Here is an 18,991-nt window from a genome sequence, read left to right as displayed (position 1 = left end):
CCTCACTTGATTGAACCAGATAATGAGAAAACTGTGTCAGTAAATTTTTTGAGTAAGTTGAGCCCTCAAAATGGTCGATGGCATCATGAAAGTACATGAAAAGGTAATACATGAAGATGCAATAAATAGCAAAATGCATGATAACAACAGTCTGTAAGGAAAACAAATATACACAAGTAGGGTTTGTGTAAAACTGTTAAGGAATTTTGTTTCCTAGTAGTAACCTTTTCGTAACAAAAACTCTCCAAAAAGATTCATGGATCCTGTCACATCACATTGATGGATATTGAACTATGAATTTGACCTATACTTTCCATTCTCTGCATAAGAATCTTGGATTACCGTTCATGTACGGCAGAGAATTAATACTTTTTTTTTTTTTTTTTAATTAAAGACTGCAATGAAAGTGTGTGTTGAATAGAGAATAATTCAGGAGAAGCGTATGTTCTTTGATTGCCACGTCCTTATCCATGAGTTAAATGCAAGTACAACTCAGAGTTTCAGACCGCAACTACAAATTTGATTCAATATTTATTGTGACAAACTACAAGAACCTAGGTTTTCAAATTTCAACCATGGATTTTGTTTGAGTCTGCGAGTATATATAACTCTACAATTATGCGCTAATTTTGCGTCCATTTGTGTAGAACGCCATAATAGATAGAAGCACGAGGCAGAAGAATGTTATGACAGAAAATTAGTGTTGAAAGGGTCAGTGTGAAATAACTTCAATGGTGACAAAAAATCTAGAACTAGAAGATTTTATGGATTAAACCTGCATAGACTGAAGTCAATAATAGTTGCCAATGTGGAAGAAAAGAAAATAATGATACTACAAACAAAAGCATTGAATATATCAATGGTAGTAGTAGCAGTGCCGTTTGTGGACTGCTCCACTTAGAAGCTAAGTTAGGGTTAAGATTTTAAGAAACCATGGTTCATGCATGGTGGCTTATTATTAAGCTTTATGTGGAAATTGTACATGGCAGAGCCTTATAGAAATGTGTAACCCTAGTTATGTTGCTTAGACTAATACTGTTAACCTTAAAGTTTAACATGTCATTCATTTGATTACATATAATAATATTGAGATTATCTACATTTTTCAACATAGACAACCTTAATGATATATTTCAACTTATAAACATGGTTTAATAAAAATCAAGGATGAGGTTAAGAATATATTTGTCCATGTTTAATAAAAACCAATTATATATATTCATATCCAAAATTGATATAAATATAATTTTGGGTTTTTATATAGAAAATTGATACAATGAGTGTTAAACAAATTTAATTTTGATCTTTTTGGTAAAAAAATAATTTTTATTTTTTAAAATATAAATAAAAATCCTGTTATGTTGAATTTCTATTTTACAACTTTTATTCATGTACAATTTTCATATAACATCATCTAATTAAACATTTGTTGCTTCAATTTGTAATGTTAAATATTTTTAATTTGAAGTGCATAAAGGAATTATTGAATAAAGTTATATATATATATATATATATATATATATATATATATATATAAGATTACTTTAATCATTAAAATTATTTTTTTATGTGATTATAAAAGTAACATCAACTTGGTCACTTAATTAGTAGTACAAAAGAAAAATACCATTATATATATATATATATATATATATATATATATATATATATATATATATATATATAAAACTGAAATGAAGTTAGAATTTGGATTCTTTGTTGAATATTTTTTTGATGTTCTTCTATTATGTTTTCATAATATAATGATTATCACTAATTTTGATATTTTAAAATATATTAAAAAGATATTTAAAATACTAATATAATATATTTTTAATGATGAGTAGAGAAAAAAAAAAAAAGGTAAAGAATATGAACTCAGTTAGAATTTGGATTCTAGTTATAAATGTCACTAATTACATTATTAAAGTAAATTTATGTGTGGCTTTGCATGTCTTACCAATGTTTGACCTATGTGATAGGTTTACTTGGTGAGTGTGATTCCACAGTGTGTCTTCTTCAGCTTGGCCTCCCCCACATGACTTTAACCTAAATTCTCATGTTCTCTTCCACAAACAAAAAATCTCATTGGTTTGTCGTCACACCCTACACTCTCTATTTTTTTCCCATAAAACCCAAAACGTAAAATCAAATTAGACAATATTCCATACCCAACTTTAAGAATTTTCCATAACTTGGTAAAGACAAAGATAACCCAATTAATGATATAATTATCATACATTTGAAGAAATATGATATAACTTCGTTAACATATATAATTAAAATAAAATATGTAAGTAAATACAAATTCTAATTTATAAATTCATTTTTTGTGAGATTCATATAGATTTATTTATTAAAAATTATCTTGAAAAATTTATTGGATTTATTATTTTATTCATAGATATTTAATCTCATCTCAGAGTTTTTAGTATTAAGAGATATGTACTAGAGATATTATATTATATACAACTATAAGGATAAAACAAAACATCAATAAATATAAATATTATCTCATAAACGTAATGAATTATCTTTTATAAGATTGAATTAAATTTAAATTATATCTTGAAAAGTAAATGAAAACGTTATTGATGACATAATATATCAATATTTTTTTAATAACAATCTTTTGTTTTAAAATATATTTTAATAGGCTAAAAACACTAGGTTGAAAATGAAACACAATGAATATGATTTTACGTGATTGAACTGTTGGAGTTCGTACCGGTTAGGAAGAGAAGTTTGTTTTATTTAATGTCTCTTTTTGAATAAAACAGGAATTTTGTGATAAGAAAACAAAAATTCATATCTAAAATCATAGATATTTCAGAATTACTATTACTTAGGAAAGACTAGACTCAATATCTATTTATATATATATATATATATATATATATATATATATATATATATATATATACTCTTGTCTTATAACCTAACAAATCATATTAATTATTTAAAAATAAAAATAAATAGAACATAGATATAAATTTAAGAAAAAAAACATGTATCTTTTAAATTTAAGGCACATAAAAAAAATTAGTCATATGATCATATAATTCAAAGATATTTGAATAGACTGATATATATATATATATATATATATATATTTTTTTTTTTTTTAAATGTATGATTTTTTTTTTCAGAAACAGATTAGACAACAAATTTTTGCAGTCTAATCCAATCTCATTGATGAGTTATTCAGGTTATCCATCCAACCAAATCTATTTTAATGGTTAAAGATAAACCCAAGAAAATTAAATCAGAGAGATAATAAAAAACGCATAATATGAAATGTTCTTTATTGTATTTCAAATTTCAAATATGTATATTTCATATAATTATAGAAAGTTCTTTAATGTAATCATTTATAACATTTAAAAGGAAAATAATAAGATATAAAAGGAAGACTATTAAAAATAGAAATTAAAAATACTTAAATATTTTATCTAAAAATAAAAAAATCCCACAATAAATATTATAAAAATTGTATATTTGTATAAAAAATAAATAAAACAAAACTTATGATCATCAGTAAATACTATATAGAAAATACTATAAATTAGTATTAATACCAAAGTACTATATGAATCCTTAAATTTGGTAGAATGGTCACTACATGGATATTTTAATATAATCTTATAATTTATGAAAATAAACTCCTTAAATTTCCAACTCCCAACTTCGTCTTCATTTTACGTAGTTCCTCATTATCATCAAAAAAATTAGTGTTAAATTTATATATATTGTATTAAATACAATGTAGTCCACATATAAAAACTATTATATACTTGAATAGAAAGAGACAGGAAGTTTAATTTTCATAATTAACTTTTTAGCACACACACACATTCAAATATTGACATTCATATATAAAAAAGACTAAAAAGATATCCATCTTCAAAATAATAAAATAACAAAAAAAAGATAATATAAATTAAAAGAAAAAAAAATTAAGATAAATAACTTGTAAGTTACGACAACCATGTATATCATATACCTATTAAATTAAACCTCATTAAAACATTTTTTGTCTACAACACTAAATTTGTTTATAAATACATCACTATTACCTAAACGTAAAATAAGACAAGGCTTATCTATAATTATGAGTTATAGTTACAAAACAACCTAAAAAATATCAATTTGATTCTCAGATTCAACCTTTTGTCTTAAAACTGGACAACAGACACTAGATTTGTCCGTTATAACTTAAGAATTTTATATGTTTATTAGAATTGCATAATGGTCAACCTTCAGAGGTGCACTAGACAAACCAAACGTTGCTTGCTAGTATAATAATCTCACCCTATATATGCATGTTTTCAGGATACATAGTATTAAGGAGACATGAGTTAGTTTAATTTTAATTTAGTTAACTTAAAAAGTTTTGTCCTTTAATATTGAGGTTTTGTGTGAAACAAAAATCTCAAACTAAAATAAGAATTGTTGATTATTATATACATAGTACTGCAGCCAAAGATGATTGCAAACTTTTAATTGGTTCATTGACCTTTTGCAAATAACTGCATGACTAAGATATCCTTTAGGGTCATATTAGGCAGAATAATGATTAAAAGTTCGATATATAACATCATAGGTAAGGGGCAATCTAATGATAGTAAGCATAAAATTAATACTGATATATATATATATATATATATATATATATATATATATATATATATATATCAGTATCTTACCAACACATTAATCATCTGGTAATTTTGTTTGAACTTATCTATATATAATGGATGGAAAAATTTAATGTTTCAATTTGAAGAATTTATACATAGGAAGTTTAACTGAATTAAATAATTTATCAGAAAGACATAAATATTAGAAATGACAAAATTCCTGAAAGAATGGGAGGATTTCAGGGATTCTCAAATCATGTATATCACAAAAAATGGGAACTCCAATTTATCCTCTGAGGAAGATTTTGGCATTCAATGACAGGGACTTGCTCCTCACCATTTTTGTGATTAAACCTTGACTTTCAACCACCCTTTAGTCTTATAAATCTTACAAATATCCAAATACGTTCTCTATAAATAAGAGGGACATTTACGTATGTACTTAATTTTCTATTTTCTATTTCTATTTCTACACCAATATTTGGTTTTCCAAATTTCTCTCCCTTTCTGCTCTCAAATAGCCAAATAGCAGCCGCAAAAATGGAAGACCTGGATTCTCTGATCATCTACCCTGAGGTTTGTTATTGCATAATCATATCATATCATATCATTCGTACATATATATATATATATATATATATATATATATATATATATATTATATTATTATATGTGTGTACTATATGTTTGTGTGTATGCTTCTGTCAGTCTTTGATAATTTTTGTTCTTTTCTTCTGCTGCATCCTTGACTAGAGTTTCTGTCTTGGAAGATCCTTTTTCCTTTTAAATGACATTTGCATTCATGTATTCTTTCATTTGTTACTCACTTCCATGATAGATATTCTTTATGTGGATCAACTTTATCCATTCAACTGATTCATTGCCCTCTGCTCCATTCATTTTTCTTTATTTATTGATTCTTTTTGAATGAATTGTGGGTGGAAGGACAAAGGTGAAGTCTTTGAAAGTTACACAAGAAAGTTTTGCATTTTTAATCTTGGTAAGTGGCCACTGTGTGTGTATCTTATGAATTGGAGGAAAACTTTTACTGGGAAAGAATTGATTCTTATTTCAAATAGAAAACAGCACCTTTGTCACTTAAGTACTTCATCTAAGTTTTGTCAGTAACTAAATACACAGGCTTTAATGTTTTTCAGGTCTAAGGCTGCAAAATTTTCCACAGGAGAAAACTACATTCTTGAATCTAGGATGTTTTATTCTGGACGCATCTCTGTTTTCATGTTTTCCTCTTTCTTGGTTTTGCCTTCTGCAATGGTGCATTAATTGCCAGGATCCTTTCTTATTTTTATGCAACATGTTTCAAAACTTAATCCTTGACCCCTTTCTGCCAACTTGTCCTCCTTCACATTAAATCTTGGACATTTATTGTCAATTATTGGTACTTGCTTTATTTATAAAAGAAATTAATGTGTTTCCTTGTATATAGTTTTATAATTAACCCCTTTCCCCCAATTTATTCTTTCCGTTACATACCAAATCCCCTTATTTTTGCTGTTTCCATAAATAGCGTGTCTTCCATTAATTTGAGCATAGGAAAATAGATAAATCATAGTCTAATTTTTTCCTAGGGTTGGTTGAGATTACGTGGATCTTACTTTCGAACAGTGCTTGAACCTGATGCATGCACTATGTGACTACATAGACCTAACTCATGTCAATAACCTCTGATAATTTAAGGCAAAAAGCATAAATCATGACCAGGTCGCTTTCTCTGATGTTCATTTACCAAACATTGTTGAGGCTGCTTATTATTCAGCTAAACTTCATTCCGTAACTAATACCAGTAATTAAGGTAACAACCAGTGACCTCATTCATGTTAGGAATTCAAGTGGGTTGAAGTTCATATAAGGTAAAAATGAGTAAGATGGTTTATATAAGTAGAAAAACTTATAATCCTATCGTTTTAAGGTTTTTAGTTAGGAGTAGTGTTTTAGTTTTCTGAGTTTATTCATAACTTATCGGTACCGAATATTCAGATGCTCGTAAAAAACTCAACTTAGACCTTAGAAATGGCTCTTTGACTTCTATATGAACAGTAATTTTTTTTCTTGATTGGTTTTTCAGGGAGAACAAGAGTTAAGGCAAAAGCTTATGGATGCCAGAATTGAACTTGAAACCACAAAGCATCTCAAGACAGAACTGTTCAATCAGTTGAAAATGGCTTACCAAGAGAGGGATGAAGCAAGGTGTCAGCTAGTTAAACTGATGAACCAGTTCATGCCCTCTAGTTCAAACAATTTGCAAAATGTGTTTGATATGCAAAATCATTTCACCTTCCCTTCTGCTATGAGAGCAAGCTCAGGCATAACAGAATCTGATAATAGTCTCTCACACGGTTCCTCACAAGTGGAATTCTTATTTGACTCTTCCACAGAGGTTACAAACATCAATGCAGTTAACCCATTTGACAAAATGACTTATCTCAACCAGAATCTGATTCAAGACTTCAATTTTTCAGCACCCTATGTATCGATGGTTCCTTCTGTAAAGCCAGTGTGTGATCCTGCTGCTGCAGTTATAGATCGTCTTGCCAATGAAAGAGGTTTGCCTCAAATTGGTCAACTCCTTCAGGCTGTGAAAGATGCTGGTCCATTGCTTAATACTTTGCTCCTTGCAGGGCAACTTCCTACATGGGTAAATCCTCCTCCTATTGAAGAGATCAAAGTGCCACCTGTAGCCATAAAAACGTGTGATGTCACTAGCATCATCAAGCCTAACACTTTTGGAGAAAGTGGAAATTCACTTCTAAAATCCAAGATTCCAACTTTACACCATTCTTCAAATGCTCTATCCACGTGTTCTGCTTCCATGCTCAACTTAGCTGGTCAAACCACTGGTTCATGGAACAGCACATGGCAGTTGAATTCAACTTCTGGTGTCACTTCCAAGTCTCGTCAATGAGCGACAAAGGCATCAAATTTTTTATCCCTTACTCTACTTTTTTCAAAATATGTATATGGCACACTCAGCTTTTGAGTGAAGCAGCACAGATAGCCTTTTTTTTGTTTTAACTAAATTGTTGAGAGCTCTGCATTTGACAAAAAAGGAAAATTTGAATTTTCGTATTATCAAATGTATGTTACATCTCTGTGATCTGATATTTTTTTTCTGCCCATACCCATCGGATAGTTTTGTTTGTCGAATTCAACTAGAATGTCAAAACTTTGTCCATCTCCCCTTCTCATATTATGTTAAATATGTCAGCTTTTTGTAACATTTACTTTAAAAATAACGTTTGAGATTCTTTGATAGGATAAAAGTATTTACCCAATTCAATAAAATTAAACTGGTTTATGTTTTATTTGCTCAAGAAGAGATTTTAAGTTTACCCTATTGCATGTCAAAGAAAAATATCATTTCTTTTAACCTTTGATAGTATCTAAGACAAGAGTCGTCAGCAATCATCACAACGGAGAATCCTTAGTGTCATCTCCAACTGTACTACTTCGGTTTGAACGTTATGTGTCTCTATGTTGGCATAGTTTTCAAACTTAGTTTACTGCTATTTTAAGCAAACTCTTATGTAAAAACTTGATTTTCATTAAAATGTCTTCTGATTCTGCTGAAAACAATACCCCTGCGCCATGGAAGCTGGAAGAGGTTGTTTCAATTATTATAGTGTGCATTATCTTTCTTACAGTGAGTGATTGCTTCGGCGTATTGAAGCGTCTGTTGTGTGGAATTTTCCGAGGCAGAAACCAGGTTCCAAGGCGGTTTCTAGATGTGACCGTTCTCGACGATGATCCTTCCATGCAGGTTCAAAGCCGAGGATTGGAGTTTTGTGTGGTTCAATCTCTTCCAACGATTGAGTTCAAGAAAAACGAGGTAGAACAAGACAAGGGAAGTAATGTGGAATGTGCCATTTGTCTCGGAGAGTTTGAGGAAGGGGTGTTGCTGAAACATCTTCCAGAATGCAGGCATAGCTTCCATGTTCCATGCATTGATAAGTGGTTTCAGTCTCATTCAAATTGTCCTCTGTGTAGAGCATTTGTGCATCATCACTTGCTACACTGTTCCGTAGATTCTTCTCACACATTGCTACAGCCTTTGAGCAGGGAAGACTTTGAAAGGGAAAATCTGTCTAACACACAACAGTTCCTTCCCCCTTGATTTACTCTTTGCTTTCAGTTTCGATCATTTCTGAGGTGTGAAGCCTTGGAGACTTTGAGGAAGAGGAGAATGAATGATACCATGATACCTGGTAAATAGAATTTGGAGGGAAAGCTAAGAGCTTAAGAAGCCTCCGTTTGGATGGTTATACGTGTATCAGAGAGCGTACGTAGCATGATATGCACGAATGCTTAGAGCTGAATTTGAAATTCGCAGGTCCATGATCAACATAGGTGTTGAAACTTGTAGTGCAGTATAGTTTTTAAGTTGGTTCTATAATAAAAGCTAAAATTTATTTTCCAATATCTCACGTCAACCTTTAATGCAGAAAATTAAACATGACTCTTGTTTTGATTAAAAAAATAGTATTCAAAACTCCTATAATATTAAGCCTCTTTCATATGATGGCTTAAATTTCACTACTTTTATACGTGTTTTTAAAGAAATGAGGTTCTTCAAATACTTACTAAATTTTGGGTAGAAAATTTGATTTCATTACAAGGTGGAAAAACAGTCAAAACAATAACTTGCACCTACTTCAAATAATTTTTGGCTAATCGCTGCTCAGACCAACCGTATTTCACTTTTCTTCCTGTTCTGTTCAACTACAAAACATGCCCAACTCTATTTAACTTGCTCTGCTTTAAATTTTCTATTCACCTTTTCTTTCATTTAAATGAATCGTGCATTGAAGGATTTGAACTCATGAGCCTAGAGAAGTATTTCATGAAATGGAAGATACAAACTTCCTCATTCTATCATATCTCTTTCCATTATTCCAAAGACCTATTTCATGACCGGTGTTCTTCTAATATCGAATTTCACCTGTAATCCATTCACATGCTCAGCACCTATGAACTCAAACCTTATCACTAATGGTAAAATCAATTAGCATAAAAACTAAGTTGAGTTATTTCCTTGTTGACTGTTAGTTTTCGAATTTGCTAATCACCTAAACTTTGTCGGTTGACTAGCGAAGTGAAAAAATTCTTTCATGCCACAATTTCGTTATTGCCACCAGCTTTAGTAGACTCATTAACCTCACATTCAACGAGTCGCCCAAGCACTAAAAATTATAAAATTTTAACATGCTGATTTCAAGCATCAATTTAAGAGTCAAAATTGAAACACGGTGTTTGCTTAGTGTCAACTGAACCAAAAGATACAAAATAAAAAAACCCGAAATATAGAACCTATCCTTTTTTGAAAAGTTACCGTCAAGAATCACCATAGAACTGCCTAACATTTAATAAAACCCATGTACTATCTTAGATGATGCCGATCTTGTTTGCCACGTCCAAAGCATCGTAATCAGGGGTCAACCTGACATAAGCCTTCTTGGTGCCATCAGGCCTGCAACAGAGTTGAAAATCAGAGACTGCAGCAGAAATTCCTTATATATTGAACTAAAGCTAAACACTTTTCCACAAGTTCACTGTAAATGGCCATCTCAAACACATCCAAATAATACACACTCCTACATTCTCAATTCTCAAGTGGAAACATTCAGCGAATTCCCTAATTTATTAATTTTACTAGTGATACAAATTGAAAAAGTACAGATATTCTTCCACATTCCACAAATGAAATTATTAATCCTATAGTTAGTCCTCCAGATTATTAATTCATTAATTTTAACAGTGCAGCAAACAGGTAACAACGCCCACCCCTGTAATTAAAACATAAAACAGTGAACAGGAACGACCCATAATGGGTGCTTAAAGACAGAAAAGAAGCCTACAGACAGGACTAGAAATTATATTTGTCATGAAAGTGTTTTTAAAAGGGTAGTACGCAGCATGCCATGCCACTAGTTAAATAGGAAATTCACTACACTACCAAATCCATTAGCAATAGCAAGTCATCAAACCATTACTATCAAAACCAATTAATTATTGCATAGATTCTTACCTGATCAAGGTGTTAACTTTCTTGGCCTGGATGTCATACATTTTCTTCACTGCATCCTTGATCTTCTTCTTGTCTGCACGTAGGTCAACAATGAAAACCAAGGTGTTGTTGTCCTCAATCTTCTTCATAGCAGACTCAGTAGTAAGAGGGAACTTCAGGATCTGATAATGATCAAGCTTGTTCCTTGGTGGCGCACTAATGCGAGGGTACTTAGGGTTCCTGTCCTTCTTCAATGTCTTTGGCCTGTGGAAAGTCACAGAAGTTCGGATCTTCTTCGCCTTCTTCTTAAAGGTAGGTCCAGACTTAACTGCCTTAGCAGTTTTCAAGGCCTGTGCCTTTGGATCACCCTTCTTAGAACTATCAACTATATACACACAAAAATGAAAAAACACATTAATACCACACACAACAAAAGCAAAACCAAACTAATTCTTCATAGTCCAAAATCTTCTTCCTAATAAATGCTTGATTCCAATACTATTGAAAGAAAAAAAAAAAAAAACTCAACCAATTAACTTAAATTTTGTTCCACGAATAGTTAAAATGAAAATTGAGAAACGCGAAGTGAGGAACACGAACATACCTTTAGCGGGAGCCATTGAAGAAACTCTACCTGTCAAATATTCCGAATTCCTGAAATTTCAAAACCTCAAATCGTAAACAGCATGAAATTAAGCAAGCTAGCGAAAGAGTAACGATGCACAGTCACAAACCTGCGCAGAGGAACAAACCGGCTCTAGGGTTTACGATTTGGTTTATGGAGTTTATATAGAAATGTAATAAAATGACCAAAGTATCCTTATCCTGTGTTAAAATGGGCCATGTTTGGGCAGGCCCATTTAGAATGCTATTGGGCCGAGTTTTTAAAATCCATTAGGAGGTGTTGACTGGCCCATGTTCAGTCAAGAGTGAAAATGCGAGTACCGTTGCTGTCTTCCGAGAATGGTGAAAGCTGACGTGGCGGACCAATTCCTTTTTCTCCCATGAAATGAAACGACAGAAAAGAGTGCGGCAGAGCAACCTGAGCTCTGAATCAGAGGCGAGCTAACTCCAATCCGACGTCGTTTTTGGTCGTGTTCTATGTCAGTGCGGTGCTTGTGTTTCGGACATGGCGGAAACAACCTCTGCTTCGGTTTCTTCTTCCGCGGATGATTCGAATTGGAGAGAGAACAAGTTGGTGAAAGGATCATTTGCGGTCTCCGGAATCATGCTCACCCTCGTTACCTATGGCATCTTGCAGGTCTATAAGTCAAACTTTTCGTTTCTGTTGATTTTGGCAGAACCTCAAGATCTTCTTGTCTTGCTTAATACTAATTCCAATTACGTATTTGTGGGTTTTGTAATCGTTCCCCTCTTGAGTTTGTTATCAATCCTCTAGGTTGAAGTGTTCTTAATTTCTCTGTCTTAAATTTCACTTTTTGCTTATTTATCAATTTGTGATTGGGTGCTTATGGATTAACTAAACTGGCATCTATTAAGGCATGTGGGCTAAAGCTAACGTGGACCTTCTTGTCTTGTGAAGTTGGATAATGACAAAACCCTCTTCGTTTGATAATCCTACTATGTCCTGTGATGTTTGAGTGTGTTTGTTTCTTTCAGGAAAAGATCATGAGAGTTCCTTATGGGGTGAACAAGGACTACTTCAAATATTCTCTTTTTCTTGTTTTCTGCAACCGCATCACGACGTCTGCTGTTTCGGCTGGGGCTCTAGTGGTGAGTGAGTGCTTCTTATGTGGGAAATACTATGGTTACCGAACATTTGATGCGTATTTGGATTAAGGATGGCAAACATAATTTTGGAACAGTTTTCACTTTTCAAACTAAGTTTGCAAAAGGAACCCTGGTTTTGCTTTATGAAACTTGGTTTCAGACAGTATATACCTGTATTTTACCGGTAATCAAACAGGTTAAGAAATTGAGTTTTATATCCAAACTGAGTTTGGGGCATCCTAAACGAGAATCCAAACTGCAGCCTGCCCTTTCGTGTGACTGCATTTACTTAGCCAGAATTTTCCTTGAATTTATGGTTTTCAATCTTTCTCATAGGCACGTAACAAAGTTTTGGATCCTGTTGCCCCCATTTATAAGTACTGCCTTGTGTCAGTATCGAACATTCTTACCACAAGTTGTCAGTATGAGGTAAGCTGCATACCTTCTATATGTATCTTTAGATTGTATGTTCATTATAAGTTGTTGTTATCTATTTACCGTTGGTTAATACCCTTTTTTGTATCGTGTTTCCTATTCCAGGCCCTCAAATATGTTAGTTTCCCTGTTCAGACTCTTGCAAAGTGTGCTAAAATGATACCGGTTATGGTAAGGGAAACACTAATACTGTACTCAGTTATATAATTTTTTTTATATTTATGATTACTGGCTGATTGCAAACTTCATTACTACTGTTGATAAAGTATAATAATAAATAATTGCTTTGTATAATGTGTTGTTCCTTAACACTAAATCTTTCATGCACTCTTTGTCTGTCTCTCATCTTCTTACAGTCATTTGTGGTTGGCATCATTAGGAGCCAGCCACTTCATTTTTTACCCTAACAAGTGCATGAAAGGAAAATATGGAACTTAGAGGTAGAATCCTGATCCTCGGTCTTAAAATTTGGTTGAACATTCTTTTCGGATTGATCAAATTATTGGCCTGGTAGTCTCTCTCTCTCCCTCGAAAATTAATACTTCTCCCCTACAATTTTATTCTACTTAGGGTAGGCACATTTTGAATTTCTTTTTCATGCTTCCGAGATGTCATACTTTCAAATACTTGTTTTTTGTCTTTAAGAAAAAGTGAGAGAAGGAAGGAAATTTTTTCTTTGTAGTTACTAACAAATTTACCATGATGAGCAAAACGGTATATCCTCTATACTTTGCTTTTGATAATGATTAAGTTGGTGATTTTAAAGTTTCTGCAGTCTATCCCCAAAATAGAGTGGAGAATGTGGTGTGAAGCTATAAGCATGTCATTTTTTTATGAATGACAAGATGTCTTTTAGGTAGACTTTATAATATTTTAGTTGCCTATTTTGGTGAAGTTGAGGCTTGTTCTCTTTCTTTTATATATATTTTGATTTAGATATAAATCATAATGGTTAAGTAGATGAAGGCTTGATACTAAATATAGTTTTGGAAAGTTCTGAAGGATTTTTTATAATAAGTTGATTATCATTTATGCATGTAAAAGCCCATCCTATGTGTGAAATGAGATGCAACTTCTATTTTACGTTTTAATATTATTCTATGGACTTATTTTGTGTTCTATTAAAGTGAATGTACAATTTATCCTTGGTGGGTTCTAGGTAGTATAATAGGTTGTCCTACCCTGCTAGCCGTTATTTTTATTTTCTTCCATCATGCATGTGTTCTAGACAACCAAACCAATCATGTTCCTTTTTTTTTTGATGACACATCTTATGTTCAATCTTTATGCCTATGGTTTATTCCTGCCATGTTATGAATCTTGATTCTTGCCTGTGTGTATTATTTAGGTCTGGGGCACAGTCATAATGCAGAAGAAATATCGAGGAACCGACTATTTGCTGGCCTTTATAGTAACCCTTGGCTGCTCAGTGTTCATCCTATATCCTGTAATGGTCTTTTGAGCCTAGTTTTTGTGTCTTTTTCATCATTGTCTTTGTATGCTATTCTTTACTACTCAGAACCAACAATGAATATACATACATTATGCAATATTTTGTTCCCAAGTACATGAAGTTCTTAACTAAACCTGAAAAAGTTTTCATATTCTTTTACGTTTAAACATACTAAAGCAAAATAAAGCATGGGACAGAGTTGCTGAGTCTCATATGACAGTTACAAATCCGCATATTCCTTTGATACATAGATACCTAACATGGGATCCAGAATTCTACTCACACCACAGATACACATTTAAATATTGTAGTCTTGCTATTGTCATTTGACTTGCTAGTCTGACCTGTATAAATTCTTGTATGAGTTATATAAACTGATTGGATAATTTCTATAACAAATGTTGCATTTATCTTCCATTGAATAAGCATTGTCACTGATATTGCTTTTTTACTCTGCATTGATCATGCTGCTAAAGATACAGAACAAATATTCTTGATAATCTGGAAGCATTCTGTGATGAGCTGATGTAATCTTTTGTGTTGTTATTGTAGGCAGGGACCGACATAAGTCCATACGGTAGAGGAAGGGAAAATACTGTTTGGGGAGTTTTGCTAATGCTTGGTTATCTTGGGTATCACTACAAAACTTAATCCCACTTTCTATGATAAGTGAGTTTAGGTGTTGTCCCAAAAAAATACTACTTACCTTCACCCATTCTGACATGCAGGGTTTTAATCTTTCAGATTATTCTCATGTTAGGGATAAATCACCTTGCCAACCTAACTGTTCAGTACTTTCCTGCATATAATTTTTCTTTCCCCACTTTTGACGTCCACAGATTTTCATGAACCGTCATATTATTTCAATTGTATTTCCTTTTTGTTCATTTGTACGGCAATGGTTATTCGAAGCCATGATATACGGTTCAAATCTCATTTTGTAACATTATATAGTTAGTGTTCTTCATTGTTTAGTTGGGGCTAGCATTACTAATTTTATGCTCCTCTTACCAATATGTTTTAAGTCTTTAATTTGTCATACATATTAATATTATTTCTTGTGTTAGTCTTCCTTTAATTCACATACTTGTTTGTTTTTGTTTTTCTTTGTCTGGTCTAATAGGTGTGATGGTTTTACAAGCACTTTCCAAGATAAGATGTTTAAAGGCTATAACATGGAGATACATAATCAGATATTCTATACTACTTTGTGCTCTTGTGTTCTTAGCCTGACAGGTGAATCACAGACTGTGAAATTTCATTCTGGACTTTATATTTGTCTGATAATCTCCATTTTTATTCTCTCAGTTTTTGTTTATTTTCCAGCTTCATGGTTGGATTTGACATCTGATATTTTTGTTTAGGCCTTATCATACAAGGACAACTATTACCAGCAGTAGAGTTTGTGTATCTCCATAAGGATTGTTTCTTTGACATTGCATTGCTTTCAACAGTAAGAAAACTTTTCCTTCTGTTTTAAATTTTACACAATACACTGTTAATAATTTGCTCTCCTTTCTGACTTTTGAAATGTTTTATGCTCTTACACCCCTTTGTTCCATAAAAGAATTGTAAAAACATTCCTTCTACATCTTCCATTTCACTCAAGAAGTTTGTTACAATATCAACTTCCACAGGTTGCAACAGCTAGTCAATTTTTTATTTCCTACACAATTCGCACATTTGGTGCTCTAACATTTGCTACAATAATGACAACTAGACAGGTAACTATTGCAGAGAAAAGTCAAATTTTACATTATCCTTCTATTATTATTTTGTGTTTATAATACTTTATTCTAACTCTTGCAGTTGGTAAGCATCATGATATCATGTGTGTGGTTTGTCCATCCTCTTAGCTGGGAACAATGGATTGGAGCTGTAAGACTTACTTTCTTTTGTGTGCCACACTGTTTCTTTATCAGCCATCACAACTGGTCCCCACTTACACTTATTTCGGACCACAATGATATAGTTCACACACTAAATGTGACACCATATTCTTGATGAATTGATGAGAAACCTATTAACACCAGTAAAACTTTCAGGTTATTGTCTTCGGTGCAATTTATTCAAAAAGCTTCTTGAGGAAAGCACCCGAAAAGACAACAACCTCTTCTGTAGAACATATACAAAATGGAAATTCAAATAATTTGAAGGACAACCCATGATAGAGACTGACTCCTTTTGCTGACATGGCGTGGTTCTACCTGTACTAGTGTGGGAGCAGCTTCAGTTTTGAATTCACAGCTGCAGATTCAATATTTCAGGTCGTGGCTAATGCATATATGATGGTGGTTTGACATGCAGACAACAGATAATTTGGTGTCCCAATCATAACAATGGAAGAGTTGATAGGAGCTTAGCCCCTCACTTTTTGATAGGGGAGATCAATATTACTGATCAAAGCCAAAAGAATGTTTATCAATTGAAACATTTCCAATATGTTCGATTAAGCAAGGTTGTTTATTGGTTAGTTTGAGGTGTTTGTTTTGTTAAGCCAAAAGAATGTTTATCAATTGAAACATTTCCAATATGCTAATTTATTGTCAGGACCGTCTCCATATGTAAGGAGATTTGTCCTTTTGATTTTAACCAGGGTGGGACGATTTTGGTTGATACAAACAATTAGCTAATTCAGATATATCCTTACTGTGAGCATTATTATAATTGACACATTATTGCCAATGTAAACCCTAAGCACATTTGCAAGTCTCTTAACTCTGATAGCAAATTCTAAGAAAGAACACTTGTATTAAAATGTGATTAGTATAATTAAATGATATTTACTCAAGTTTCTGAAGCAATTTGCCAGAGTCTTGACTTTTGTGAATGAACAAAATATTGTCGAGTGGAGGCAACATATTTTTAAATACTTTTGGATCTTCTGAAAGAGATTAGTCCTATTATACACAATTGAAGACAATCTTTATAATTATCTGCAGATAAATAAATAAATATATTATTATAAAATAAAGCTAATAATAAATATATCAGAGAGAAGGAGAGAATATAAGAAAAAATTTGAAAATAATTTTTCAATATGTTTTATTACTCGTGTGTTTTATTCAAAATCTTATTTATAAATATAAAATATAATATAAATCAAATAGTTTAATGCAAATATTTAAATCTTGTATGATTTGAGAAGGGTCACACTTGTGAGCACGACTACTTTAAACTTGACCACGATCCAAATGAACTCATTGACAAAATAGACTGTACTTGTAAAAAAGTTTGAGGTCTTCCTCTTTTTCTTTGTCTTGGATTTAATAATAATAATAATCTCATTAATTTTAATATAGTTTCATCAATTATAATTTTTTATTTTAAATAATAATTTGATTTTATCATTATTTATACTAACAACTTATTTTGAATTATTTTTTAAACAAAAAAGGTAAATTTACGATCTTACAATTTTATTAGTTAATTTTTTTTAAAATATCATACTAATTACATCATTTATAAACTTTTGCATATTTTTATTTCTTTTTTCTTCATTTTTTTACTATTTTTCACTTAAACCAAATAACATGAGTTTCACCTTTTTTTTCTTTCCTCAAAATTACTGAATTTCGGTCTCTAAACTTTATCTTCAAAGGAAATATAAAATTGATATGACTTTCTCTTATCTAAACTAGTATTTGAATGTTAAATCCTGTAAAAAAAAAAGTAGTACAAAATTTTCATTACTAAGCTAAGCAATAATAACTCCAAATTGGAAGGAATAACTAAAAGTGACTCAAAACATTGAAAAATTATAGTTTACACGGCTTAACTAATCAGAACACAAATTAAAAACTATAAAAAAAAATAACAATCTTAATTGATTAAACATGTGAAATACTCCTGACTAGAAAACACATTTACTTTAAATTTAATTTTGATGTATGCATTCACTCCTATAAAAAAGATTTAATAAAAAAATTAAAAATAGAACTTCAAAAATTCATATCTTAAACCTAACTTAAAATTTTACTTTAATATTTTTTAAAATCATCTTTTCTAAACCAATAAAATTTTACTTTAATTATTTTTCCAGCTGGAGAGGATCGTGGAACAACATAATCAAATATAAAAAAGAATTAAATTTGGTTCAATCATAATAATGATTTGTGCAACTATAATTACTAACTTGATATTTGGTTTATCTAGAACACACATAAAGCTAAAACCATTTGTCACCACAATCTAAGTGGTTTGCCATGTGTAACATTTTTAGCTTCGGTAATTTTGCGTTCTTCCCACTAATTATAATATGAGATTTCTTTTAAAAAAAAAATCCAAATTGTACTTTTTTCAATTCGCAATGATGTCTTCAACAGAAGTGTTAATGATTAACGAAGAAAAACAGTGCTCATAGATCTGTTTGCAAATAGTGAAAAAAAAAATTCCTTGAAGAACTACTAGGTATAATGGTATTTTCCTTCTAAACATTTAATGAGCTTTATAATTAGAGTTTAAATTCGAGACAATTTGTTAACTGGAACAACATTATGTTAATTAATTCATATGTTGGTTCTTGTAGATGTCCCATCGGTCAATCGGCCAAAACCAATCCTTAGGTCCATTGGACAAGGTTGGAAAAATTCGTATATAAAACACAATCGGTCGAACAGCTTGGTAAATAAATTGTGTAGGACCATCGGTCAATCGGTTCTATAAACAAACCACATAGCATCGTTAAGAGACCATCGATCGAACGACCTG

At 31.5% G+C, this 18,991-nt stretch overlaps 4 protein-coding genes across 7 annotated transcripts; 3 read left to right on the top strand and 1 right to left on the bottom strand.

The window, feature by feature from the left end:
- The first annotated feature begins 4,931 nt into the window (after positions 1-4,931).
- On the top strand, positions 4,932-8,075 carry LOC114170458 (uncharacterized). Of its 4 annotated transcripts, none has more exons than XM_028055937.2 (3): positions 4,932-5,216; positions 6,727-7,204; positions 7,280-8,075. In XM_028055937.2, exons 1-3 carry the CDS (start codon positions 5,181-5,183, stop codon positions 7,561-7,563), a joined length of 798 nt encoding a protein of 265 aa, XP_027911738.2. In that variant the 5' UTR covers positions 4,932-5,180; the 3' UTR covers positions 7,564-8,075. The 4 variants fall into 4 exon arrangements, with proteins under 4 accessions (XP_027911738.2, XP_027911736.2, XP_027911735.2 ...); XM_028055935.2 differs by adding an exon at positions 5,798-6,511 and having other exon boundaries at positions 4,934-5,216; positions 6,727-7,959; XM_028055934.2 differs by having other exon boundaries at positions 4,936-5,216; positions 6,727-7,941.
- A 133-nt stretch (positions 8,076-8,208) lies between these two features.
- LOC114170459 (RING-H2 finger protein ATL66-like) lies at positions 8,209-8,772 on the top strand. Its single transcript, XM_085669393.1, has one exon. The coding sequence runs from the start codon at positions 8,209-8,211 to the stop codon at positions 8,770-8,772; it is 564 nt and encodes a 187-aa protein (XP_085525519.1).
- A 1,073-nt stretch (positions 8,773-9,845) lies between these two features.
- LOC114170460 (large ribosomal subunit protein uL23) lies at positions 9,846-11,487 on the bottom strand. The gene is made up of 4 exons (XM_028055940.2): positions 11,397-11,487; positions 11,267-11,316; positions 10,684-11,047; positions 9,846-10,125 (listed from the first exon to the last, which is right to left on the bottom strand). The coding sequence occupies exons 2-4, from the start codon at positions 11,280-11,282 to the stop codon at positions 10,041-10,043; spliced, it is 465 nt and encodes a 154-aa protein (XP_027911741.1). The 5' UTR covers positions 11,283-11,316; positions 11,397-11,487; the 3' UTR covers positions 9,846-10,040.
- Positions 11,488-11,620: 133 nt separating this feature from the next.
- LOC114170651 (UDP-galactose/UDP-glucose transporter 5B-like) lies at positions 11,621-16,922 on the top strand. Its single transcript, XM_028056175.2, has 11 exons — positions 11,621-11,923; positions 12,283-12,396; positions 12,730-12,822; positions 12,934-12,999; positions 14,177-14,275; positions 14,834-14,913; positions 15,405-15,517; positions 15,646-15,734; positions 15,919-16,005; positions 16,091-16,159; positions 16,327-16,922. The coding sequence occupies exons 1-11, from the start codon at positions 11,792-11,794 to the stop codon at positions 16,447-16,449; spliced, it is 1,065 nt and encodes a 354-aa protein (XP_027911976.2). The 5' UTR covers positions 11,621-11,791; the 3' UTR covers positions 16,450-16,922.
- Positions 16,923-18,991: the final 2,069 nt, after the last annotated feature.

This window comes from Vigna unguiculata, chromosome 11, assembly GCF_037176805.1.
Source record: "Vigna unguiculata cultivar grain cowpea cultivar isolate G323 ecotype 2 chromosome 11, ASM3717680v1, whole genome shotgun sequence".
Lineage (NCBI taxonomy): Eukaryota > Viridiplantae > Streptophyta > Magnoliopsida > Fabales > Fabaceae > Vigna > Vigna unguiculata.
Note: the sequence above shows the minus strand (reverse complement) of the source record. Positions and strands in the feature narration are given on the sequence as shown.

What these genes read in the sequence shown, in the direction of transcription:
- LOC114170458 (XM_028055934.2), top strand. Translation starts at nt 5,181, where the DNA reads ATGGAAGACCTGGATTCTCTGATCATCTACCCTGAG. An exon ending in CTCTGATCATCTACCCTGAG is followed by an intron (nt 5,217 to 6,726) that starts GTTTGTTATTGC and finishes TTGGTTTTTCAG; the next exon opens with GGAGAACAAGAGTTAAGGCA.
- LOC114170459 (XM_085669393.1), top strand. Translation starts at nt 8,209, where the DNA reads ATGTCTTCTGATTCTGCTGAAAACAATACCCCTGCGCCATGGAAGCTG.
- LOC114170460 (XM_028055940.2), bottom strand. An exon ending in AAAGTTAACACCTTGATCAG is followed by an intron (nt 10,126 to 10,683) that starts GTAAGAATCTAT and finishes ACTCTGTTGCAG; the next exon opens with GCCTGATGGCACCAAGAAGG.
- LOC114170651 (XM_028056175.2), top strand. Translation starts at nt 11,792, where the DNA reads ATGGCGGAAACAACCTCTGCTTCGGTTTCTTCTTCCGCGGATGATTCG. An exon ending in TTTCGGCTGGGGCTCTAGTG is followed by an intron (nt 12,397 to 12,729) that starts GTGAGTGAGTGC and finishes TCTTTCTCATAG; the next exon opens with GCACGTAACAAAGTTTTGGA. An exon ending in TTGTGTTCTTAGCCTGACAG is followed by an intron (nt 15,518 to 15,645) that starts GTGAATCACAGA and finishes ATTTTTGTTTAG; the next exon opens with GCCTTATCATACAAGGACAA.